The sequence below is a fragment of the Lipotes vexillifer genome, unplaced genomic scaffold (assembly GCF_000442215.2).
Source record: "Lipotes vexillifer unplaced genomic scaffold, Lipotes_vexillifer_v1.1 scaffold3, whole genome shotgun sequence".
NCBI lineage: Eukaryota > Metazoa > Chordata > Mammalia > Artiodactyla > Lipotidae > Lipotes > Lipotes vexillifer.
This window is the reverse complement of record NW_006783631.1, coordinates 7,194,355-7,205,752: the sequence shown is the minus strand read 5'-3', so window position 1 is coordinate 7,205,752 and position 11,398 is coordinate 7,194,355. Positions and strand designations below refer to the sequence as shown.

At 37.7% G+C, this 11,398-nt stretch overlaps 1 protein-coding gene across 1 annotated transcript in view; it reads right to left on the bottom strand.

Annotated features, from left to right (window-relative positions):
- CNTNAP5 (contactin associated protein family member 5) overlaps positions 1–11,398 on the bottom strand; it is an 884,418-nt gene that overhangs the window by 139,645 nt on the left and 733,375 nt on the right. Inside the window, exons 15-16 of the mRNA XM_007456361.1 lie at positions 5,029–5,156; positions 4,684–4,854 (exon numbers count right to left, since the gene is read on the bottom strand). Of these exons, the coding sequence (XP_007456423.1) occupies positions 4,684–4,854; positions 5,029–5,156 (299 nt within the window). The remainder of the gene's footprint in view (positions 1–4,683; positions 4,855–5,028; positions 5,157–11,398) is intronic.

Genomic DNA, 11,398 nt, shown 5'->3' with positions numbered 1-11,398 from the left:
CAGGCCAGGGCATGAACCCGTGTCTCCTGCATCGGCAGGTGGACTCTCAACCACTGTGCCACCAGGGAAGCCCCAGCACACACAGTTTTGCATTAAGTTGTAAAGACCTACTGAATGTCCTATGCCTCAAAACATGGAGGAAAATCATGCTATTTTCTCACCTTCTAACATTCTTGGCTCTTGAGACAGTTTTGCAAAACAGAGTAGGGAGTTGTTCGAATGAACAGAGAATTGAATCCTGGATTCTGAATCTTACTGGGTGATGCTGGGCGTGTTATTTACCCTCTCAAGGCTCACCTTCCTCATCTGCATATTGGACTGTGAGTTGAACATGAAAATCATAATGCAACATCTTGATGATTATAGATGAGATTATTTGAAAATAAAATTAATAATGAATATAAAACATTCAGTACTATGTCTAATTAGAGTACTCAACCATTTAGCATAAATGTAATTATTAGAATTAATCTTTCCTATTCTTGAGGATCTGAGGATTGTATCTTCAAGTTACCATCACAGTTGGTAATATTGATATGATACATTTGAAAGTCAGAACTCAAATTTCTAGATATATAGATATAGATGAGGATATAGATATATAGATTTAGTTGTTCCTCCATCCCTCCTCCCTCTCTACCAAGAGGACAAATATTAATCACATGGAGACAACGTTAGACCCTATCAGCCTCGAGATGCCACCAGAAGAATCTACATAACAAACTTGACTAACTAGCCTTTATCTCTACTTTCAAAGGCTAAAACTGCTTTCCTTTATCCTATTATTTTTCCAAAAATTTATTGTTCTCTTTTTTAGATGTCATATGAACTGGAGGTCTAAGTCACCTCATTGAGTCACTCATTTCCTCTGGGTATCTCCCATCCCTACATGAGGTATACATGTTAATAAACTTCTGTTTGTTTTTCCTATTGATATTCTGTCTTTTATCACATGGTTCTCAGCCAAGAACTCAGAGTTTTAGGAATGAAAATGATTTTTATTTTCACCTACAGGCTTTAAGGTCAGCTAGCTGCCCCTACCACCCAAGGGGTAAGGCTGGGCTCTGGCAAAACCAGTCTGAAATCTTTACTTCCCTGTCTAGAGGCATTTGTTCCTAGGTAATCAGAGGAGTTGCATATCAGGAGGATTGTGTGGACAGCTGGCAAAGAAGTGCTTTCCCACCAGCTGAAATGTGGCTCCTTCTTGAGGGAAAGATAGCCTTGACGGAAGTAGAGATTCAGAAGTCAGAACAAGGAGAGAAATAAATTAGACCACTGCTAACATATGTTAAACTCCTGAATCCAACCAGAAATAAAGTGCCCCACCAATTCTGGACTTGGTCATGTGTCCTGGTACCAATAAATTCCCATCCTTGTGTCTACCAGCTAAGATTGAATTTTCTTTTAATTGCAGCCAAATGCATCTGATTGACATATGGGCATCAACTATTCCATTTTCATAAATAAGCACTGAAGGGGTGAGGAACTTGCTCACAATTAGAGTTAGAGAAACAGAAATTAGAAACCACATTGGGTTCTCACCAGTAGTCTCTTTCCGCTATGCCATACTGATCTCAACAACCATTTCCTTCTGATCCCCCATCCACTCCAAAATATCTGTTTCAAACTGCACAGCCATTGTGAACTAACTGTCAAAATAGCTATTTTTTTCTCAGTCTCATTTGAAACAAATCCATTAAGACTTGAGGACATAATGAAACATCTTGCCTTTCATAGAATATGGACTAATCTTAAAGCTACAAAATTCAAATGTCTTAGTTGGAAATGACCCAGAAAGAAATAAATTGAAAATTTTATGTAAACTTCTTGTTCCCTGTCCAAAAATTCGGATACATCAATTTTGAAAACTTCTGTTCAGATAGTTACAGAGGACTACTCCTTGGGGATGAGGAAGAGATCTACTTGAGAAATCTACTACATTTATGTGAAGACCATTTTCTTTCTAAGAAGCTGATCTGTAGAGGAATCTTACTATGAACACGTTAGGGTGAAAATTCCATCTGTGTAAAAGACATAGGTTGAGTGCAGTTGTTAGTAAGAAATGCAAGATAAGCCCCATTTGTTTGTTTGTTTTTCCTTTTAAATAATAATAATAAAACAAAATATTTTGAAAATTTTGAGGCCTCGTACTTTAAAAAAGTTTATACAAAATCTTCCTCTTTCAAAAAATACATATTCTCTGATCTGGTGAAAAAGTGTGCACTGAACAATGACATCAATGGATTTTAAATTTTTATCAGATTTAATACCACTTACACTGAAAACATTTTTGTGCAACCCAAAGGACAAAATATAGTATGAGGAAGTTCAAACAAATTGGACACTGAAATATAATTAACACGAAATCATCACTCATTACCTTGTGATAATATGCCATGACATTTGCTGCTGCTTTAATGAATCGAAAGGCCTTAGGGCCTGATTGTTATTAAATTTACATTGAGGTTATTATATCCATATTATGAAATGGCTGACACTCAACTCCACATATTTAAAGCCTGGCCAAGGTAGCTATGAAGGATCTTATTTCACACTAAAGCCTCAAGAGCTTCCTGCCATTCATAGTCTAAATCATTGGAGTAAAAGGATATTATAACTCCCAGTTAAAGAGATGCCTTTCCTTGTATTGAGCTGTAGCTGCAGAAGAAACACTTAGCTGCTCTGTGCTCTGCAGGAGACCTGTACATGCACTTCAACCATCTCCTCCAGCCAGCACTTTTGTCTCTTTTTCTGGAGCTTTCAAATTTCCAGGTTTCTGTTGCTAAGACATTATTACTTAGGTTTTCAAGGGTATTTCATGCTGTCACATTATTATTGTAATATGGTCAATTGCCACAATCAAATCATAAAAAACATGCATTTAAAACCAGGTAAATGAGGCACATAACAAAAAGCATAATTCTTCATGGTCATGGCTTTAATAAGGGCTAGATGGTGGGAGCAGTCCACTTTGTGTATAAGAAAACAGTGGGTATACTGAATGCAGAGAATCAGAAAACTAGCAAAATCAACTAAAAGTAGATCTGTTTTTTATTATTGCCACACAACAGTAATTCTAAATAATGTCAGCAATGAAACATTCCTCCACCAGGGGGGGAAAAAAACAAAAACAAACAAACAAACAAACAAAACTTTTGTAGGTTTAAGTTGTAACAAACGCTGATGTTAGTATTAATTTTTAATAATGTGTAAGCTTCAAAGAGTACATTTTATTACCTACCACATATTATATTCAAGAGGGAAGTTAATATAGAGAACTCCTGACGTACCATTGGCTCCTGAACATGCAGACTAAAATATGTGCTTGTTTTTAAGAATAAGAGCTCAATTTCTGATTTCCCATTTTTACAGTTACTGTGCTATCATTGTTTAACTCAGATCTACTGTTGAAACAAGGAATATATAGTACCACAGGGGCTGTGAACACAAATTGCACCCAAAGAGAGCTTAAGCAACTCCAAAGCCTTAGGAACTCTGTAAGGTTTTACCAAGTAGAATAGTAACTCATGATGAATTTTCTAATAAAAATATTTTAGTGTTTTTTTTTTAATTTCAGAGCTATTTGAAAGATGCTAACATTGATCGTGAAAAAAATACATAGATATTATAGCAATTTCTGGAATTTATTGTAAAATGGGATTTTTATGAATCTCTATCAAACTTAGCCTTATGTTTAAAATCTTTCCTAAAATGTTTATATCTATTGCTTAATGTGAAAAACATTTTAAAGTTAATTAAAAGTATCCTTTGATCAGTAAGAGAGAAGATAAACGGACAAATCTGATTATACTCTCTTTTGAACATGAACATGCAAAGAAAATCAATTATGATAAACTCACTCACAAATTTACATAAGTCAAGTCTAAGGAACAGAACTTTTAATGTTACTACTATTACTTGAACAGACCAATATGTAGGTATTTTTCCTTTTTATATAAAAACTGAATGAATGAGATTAAAATTCTTTATTGTATTGTGTTTCTTTTTTGTACTGGAATATTTTTATTGGCATGATTACATATAAAAGTTCATTAACAGAACACTTCCCCATCTGCATTTGTATTACTTTTCATTTAACTTTATGATTATTTCTTAATATAACTTGTATATAGGAGATGGGATGTTAAAAAATGATCCATGTCTTGACACCAAACTCACTAGATACACCCCTGTTCATGGTGAAGTGGTAGAGAAACAACGGAAATTCTGATTGGTCAGTCACATACTCCTGGTGATGGGAAATAAGTCAAGAAATTACTTGCAGAGAAAAAGTACAACAAAAAATTGACTTCAAGTATAAATAGAATGCAGAATACTAATGTTTTCAGCTTTCCATAAAAATTGCAATGAAAAAGTTCTGTGGTGTGGAAGCTTAAAAGAATAGGTAATAAATGCCCATGGTTCAGATAAAAGACACTGTAAATAAATATCTATGGGAATTTTGGGAATGCACTAGTTTGAAGAGAGAATGACTCTTTAAACACTGATAAGTAATAATAAAACAAAAAGCATAAGGAGGAACTAGAAATTATCATTGTTAATTTGACAGAGGCCCAGGGAGATTAATTTGATAATCTAAATAATACACTATTGTTGGTGGCAAAGATAAGATTAAAACTTCTGTTGACCAGTTAAATTAAGTTCATAAATGAGAACACTTACAGCTTATTTCAAGTCGGATGAAGTCTTTAATGCCAAGGTTTTCTAGGAAAACTCCAGATAAAGCCGTGGTTTTAAAAAAGAAGGAAATGTCAGCACTGAATTCCGCACGGAAGGTAGGAAAGTGGAGGTAAGAGGCTTCTGTATAAAATGATACCGCATTCCAGAAGTGTCCTGCAAATGAAAAAAATCCTGAGTACGGTTCATTGTTTTTGAATGGGGTACAGGAAAGCACTGGGCATGTAGATAATTTTCAGGACTGGGGGACACTGCAGGGAAAAAGGATAAGGGAATAAAACATCTTGTGCTTATGTAAGACAGAGAGAAATCTTTCAATTTAGTACTCACGGTCACCATAGCAACGCAAGGGACCAATTCTCCAAGCAGCTTCTGAGTTTGATCTGTTGGTATCAGTGATAACTATCTGAGTGACAGGCAAGTGGTCTTTGAAGGAAAGAAAGCCAGTATCATTTGTCCTGCAAAACATAAATTTAAGAAAAGAGAGGAGAAAATGTGGATAATCTAGGGATTCTTTAACAAGCCTCTTCTTTTCAAAAGTGATTTGGCTGGTTGCTGCAGGGTTGGGGCAGTAGGGGAATAACAGAGGGCCTTTCATCTCATAGGTATGCATGAAAGTCTGGGATGCCAATTACAAAACCTATGGCCAGCTTCCAAAAACAAGAGCATTTTACATCTTCCTTAAGTCTTTCCAGAAAAGCAGATAGTTTACAGAGCTTGCTGCTGCTTTTTGTAGCTCACAGCACCCCACCTGCTGATGGAACATGAAACATTGCCTTTCTTTCCATGAAGAGATTGGCTATCTCAGTAACTAACTTAAAATAAGCATCACAAAGCGACTTAAAATCACTCCAAGGACTTGTTTTAGCCACCTGCCAACAGGTTTTAATCAGTTTAGGATGTTTCTTATCACCTTTTAAGGTGGTTTGTTGCTTTTTATTTTTTTTTCTATGTTTTAGAGACCTTTGTAGTTAATGACTCTGGCTTTGTCTCTGTTAATTATGCAACTAGGAAACTGACTAGTCATCCTTTGACAAGAAAGTTAAAAATGAATGGGGTTAAGCTATTCATGTTTTCCTTTTTTTTTTTAACATCTTTATTGGAGTATAATTGCTTTACAATGATATGTTAGTTTCTGCTTTATAACAAAGTGAATCAGCTATACATATACATATATCCCCATATCTCCTCCCTCTTGCATCTCCCTTTTTTTTGAGTTGTGTTTTTGGACTCATGGTAAGGACACACCATTTTACTGAGAGTAAAAAGGAAATGTAGGTAAGAAACTGACATTGAATGAATATGCAGTGATTTTGAGCCAGAAATATACTAGGGGAAAAGTAACACACCTATGCAGTGGGTACCATTATTTCCATCACAAATGAGGAAACTGAGGCTAAGAGATATGAGATAACTTGTCTACGGCCACAGGGTAGAAGGGGCAGGGATCTAGACACTTGGTGTCTATCTCAACCCTAAATTTAACAAGTATGCCATAAATATATGTTAATCTGAGCTGAACTGAATTATATGAGGCAGTCTGATAATTGCACATGGGTGGGCTGGACTGTTCAGCCACACACCCTCAGGTAAGCACAGGATGGATCATCTTGTCTGTTCCTGGGAACTGGGAGACACAGCACCAAGCCACAACAATCAAGGCAAGGTATATGATGTAGCAATTTGTTTATGAGAACACAGAGGAGCTAATTCATATTGGTTCTCTCTGTAGACACAAAGACATCAACACAACACTCAAAAACCACTCAAAATCAACGTGATATTTCAGCATCCTTTGCATATTATTTACAGCTCTGAGACTAAAGACAAAGAAAATAATGTGTCAAATTATGAGTTAAGGATGCATGGCAAGGTCCAAGTAGTGTGATGAAGTGCTTTAAGGGCATAGATTTAGAAGCACACAGATTTGTTCTGAAATTCCGGATTTCCAGTTTCCACCTCCATTAGCTTGGGCAAATTATTTTATTTCTGAGATTCCACAGTATCCTCAGTTGAAAAATGGAGGTAATGCCTATATCACAGAGTTATAGAGAGAATTAAATGATATGATATAGTCACGGTGCCTGATCTATGGTAAATGCTCAAAAAATAGTAGTGTTAACACTCATCTGAGCTCTCATTTTTGTCCCTGAATCACTGCAGCCTCAGGAAAGTCAATTTATCTTTTCATACATCGAGCTATGATTCTGTCTTGGAGGTTTCCACACTATGGAAAATTAAATGTTAAGATTAGACATACAACTCTTGAGATCTGTAGAAAAACGCACTAATTCATCTTGGTTATAAACAAATCAAATATTCACCTGTACATATACCCTTACAGGTCTACTCACCCAAAATGTAAAGAAATGCACTATCCACTGTCTGTAATTTGAGTACCTGTATTTAGAGGCCAATCAAAGGATCTGGAATAAGATTATTGTGTCTATTTGAAAGCACATCTATGAATGTCACATATACACAGAATAAAATTAGAATCTTCATGTTCTAATATTTTTTCAAGCAGACATTGCAAAGCAAGTTTCAAGTAACCAAAGTGGAATAAAGACCAAACTCCTATAGAAACTCTACATTACTTTAGGATTTTATTTCTCCCTAATTCTTTCATTTTCAAGGTGAATATGGTAGATTCTGAAGTCTGTCCATCTGTGCCAACCACTGTCTCCCTCATACATTATGGCATCTTGCCTGTATCAATTTGATGTCCTGGCGCCAAAGTGTTGGAATATACAAAATTGCTCCAAGAATAAAAATCTCTTCCAAATAACAGAGAAAAAGAACTTCATATTTAGTTTGATGATGCAGAGGATATTACCAAAAATATTTTTTATATAAAATCTAAAAATCTCTCCAAAGTTGTTTAATGTGGCAGAAACAAACTCAAATGCCTACAGGGGCAAGGAAAGTAATAAAAATGAATGAAGCCAGCTTTGTGTTAGGTGATAAATGGTACATGACAAACAGCTTCAGTGTCAGGGGGAAAGAGAGAGAGAGAAAGAACAAGAGGAAGACTAGGAGGAAGTAGTATTCTGTCTACAGGAGACGGTGATAGTCATTCCTAACAGGTAATTATGCTCTTCATGAATGTAGGACCAGTGGGCCAGACTGGAATATCAACGTAAAACTTCTCAATTTTTCAAATCTTGGAAATGGATTTAAAATTCTTACAAAAAAAAAAAAGTATGGTGGGAATCAACACTGCAATAAAACTGACCAATAAAACACAGGTGGGCTTCCCTGGTGGTGCAGTGGTTGAGAGTCCGCCTGCCGATGCAGGCGACGCGGGTTCGTGCCCTGGTCCGGGAAGATCCCACATGCCGCGGAGTGGCTGGGCCCGTGAGCCATGGCTGCTGAGCCTGTGCGTCCGGAGCCTGTGCTCCGCAACGGGAGAGGCCAAAAAAAAAAAAAAAGAAAAAAAAAAAAAACACAGGTGAGAGCTGTGTTCAGCCTACAGGCCACCTGGGCATCAAGGGACTTTGCAAGTTCATTCATGCTCTTAGCATCACAGTGAGAATAGTGTTTGGATTTAATTCAATGTGTGAGAGACAAGGCTGATTCAAACATTTCAAAGTATTAACGGGTAGAATATTTGGGGGGTGGCATAAAAAGTGATACAAACTGCATTTGTAGAGTTGATGTTCTACACACGAAGTTGTTTTCCTTTGGCTTTTGTATGAACTTGTCTTCTCAAGGGCAAATACTTTACAGACTTTGTCTTCCTTTGGAAGAATATACAAGACTCTTCCTAAAGGCACAGGGTGCTTATGTACTTTATAAGTACAAAAATGATTGTGTTGTAGTGGGAAAGCATTGTCATTAGGCCAGATGGACCTAGCTTAAAACATGTGCCTCAACACACGGGTTGTATGATGTCATGAGGTCAGCCTGGGACTCAGTTTCCTAATCTCTTAAATGAGGATAATAATACTAATTCGATGTTGTTGCATAAATCAAAGTAGATAATATATATAAAACTTAACATGTTGACTATCACATAGTAAGGATTCAATAAATAGCTATTGAAATTCCCAGTCAAGTGTGAAAAAAAATGTAAAATACAAAGAACTTTTGAAAGGAAAATAAGAAAAAAAGTGCCCCACTGTTGGCCAGTCAAAGATCCCAGCTTATGGAAGCTTGAAGGGCACAAAGAATAGATAACAGACATGTGGTCCTCAAGAAACACATGTGACCTAATGATAAAACATGCACATTAAGGAAAAGACTCAAATATTCTCAAGAGCAAAAGTATGGCACAGAATTAGCCGACGTGGTCTCCTCTTAGTTTTTATATCTGAATCTAGGGACTTTACCAAAATCAGGTTTGCAGAGCAGAACAGGGGCTACTGATTTCTTTAGCGTATCATTAAAGTGCAGTGAAAACTCATATACTGCTTTTTTTTTTTTTTTTTCTGTCAGCCAGTTTTTGGTTAACTGTTGCAAATTCTTTTTATAGCATCATTTGGGTGACTGAGCTGATTAAGAGAGATATTTTTCCTTTTTATATTCTTCTCTCTTTCAGTCACCCAAAAGTAACATATAACACATTATTCATAAGGAAGATAAACCTAGAAAATTATGCAAAGAACTCAAGACCTCAGGTCTCTTGGAAGTCCTTGTGTCTCTGAATGAATTATTCTCAGGAAACTCTGCATACCTTTCTGTTGAGTGGGAGACATGAAGCCCTCCATTTGCTGTGGCTGCAAAAGAGGTATAGCCAGGATGAGGCCCATAAACATCTCTACAAGTCTAAATGCCATATCGATGCTTGACAGTAATTCTATCTTAACTTTGGTTAAGGCATTATTTCCCTTTTGTCTTCCTTATTGAGACTTAGAAAAAAAAAAGGAAGAACCTAAGGGATTCGATGACAAGAAGCTCACAACGAGCTCAAGGGTCACTTGGTTGACAAAACAGCAAGTGGAAACGTTGACTGTGGTCACATAGACAAGTCCACAGCAGAGGATAATATCCCTTTATCTGCACCCCACACTGACCAGGCCATATTCAGAGTTTTGATTTCAGTCCTTAGTATAAGAAACATGAAGGGCGAAACAAGATGATGTTGGCATATATTTAACATTTTCAGAAACTACATTTCTTCTGTAAATACTTTAAGAAAACTGAAGCCATAGGGCTCTTCTCAAGTAGGTGTGAGAAAACAAAATCTGGTCTTGGTATATGAATACAGCCAAAGTTTACCCAATACTACTTTATTGTTAAGAAATGTAAACTGCCCTCCAGATTTTATGAGTATAAAACTGATTTTAAAAAGTACTAGCAAGGATGAAGGTTTTTGTAGGCGTCATTGGATTAACCTGTTCTGGATAGGAAAGAAAGAAAGAAACATTCAGTAGTGCCATAAAAGATCTTCACAGGAAGTCTGCATTTTTTCTTCTCTCTCACCTTCCTCCCAGACCTACCAAAATTGACCTCGTCTCCTTCCAGTCCCCTGAAACTTCAGAGAATCGCTCATTTCCACAGAATGGAAATGCCAGTCCCTAACTTACTCCACGTTGCTGCAGCATTTTAGAGTGCTGCCTTCTTTCCTGTTACACACACACACACACACACACACACACACACACACTCACTCACACACTCACACACTCACATGCATTTTCCGAGGAATACATATTCATTCAACTGCCTATGAAAGATCTCCTTTGGACGTCAATCGTCAACTCTTAACTAATATGCCCAAACCCCCTCCACTGGTCACTTCCCCAGGGATTGGCCACCCTACTTGTTACTCAGTTCTGTCAATGCCTTGGTCCCAGGCTCTCAGCTGCTGAGGCCGTACACCTGCAGATCTTCATTTCTCCTCTTTTCCTCACTTCCTCCTTCATTCTTGACCAACAACTTCCACCAAACTCCCAAACCTTAGGTCTCCATTCAGCTGCACTATCCTCATCCTCCTGGCCTCAGTTTTACTCTGAGGCCCAGAGTCAGCCTGGGTCTGGGAGATAGTCAACTGACCTGCCCCCTACTTTTCCTCGCTCCACCCCCTCCCTCCCTCTCACTCGTGTCCACACCTCCAGAAACATACTCACACATGTGGACCACAAGATGTACTTTATTGCTTCAAACCTTGTAAAGAAATCTCTATCTCTTACAGAGTCCAAATTCCAAAACATTTAACATATTAGAGTAGAAAATAAAATGCAATTTAAAGCCACCCTTGCCTTTTACTGGAAGAGTTCTTCCTAAAGAAAAAGATCCATATGTTAGAGGCCCTGCTTGGGTGTGGGGCTGGTATTTTTAAACTTACTGATGGCTCTGGGGTTCAGCTGAGCATTTCACATCTCAGGACCTGAGGATGGGAGCCACCTCTTGCCTTTCCCTGGCCAGGTGAGCAAACGAATAGAGTTTTACACCTGATCTTGTTTCACCCTCGGAACAGTCCTATGATGGCGTTATAACATAACCTGCCTGCCTTGTACAGCAGAGGCAACAGAGGTTGAGAGAGGAAATACTTCTTAGGGGACACTGTTGGCAAGTGGAGAGGCTAGGGTTGGAACCAAAACTTTTGCCATGACTGGTGTGCTCTCCTGTTCCCCAGGCCTCGTCTGGCTCCTGCAGAGAGCGGCTCTCTTGTGAGTGGAAACTGTGTTTCCCACATTTGTCTACATCTTCTCCAGGCAGGGCTGGAATAACCTGGCCCTGAGTCCTTGAGTTGTCC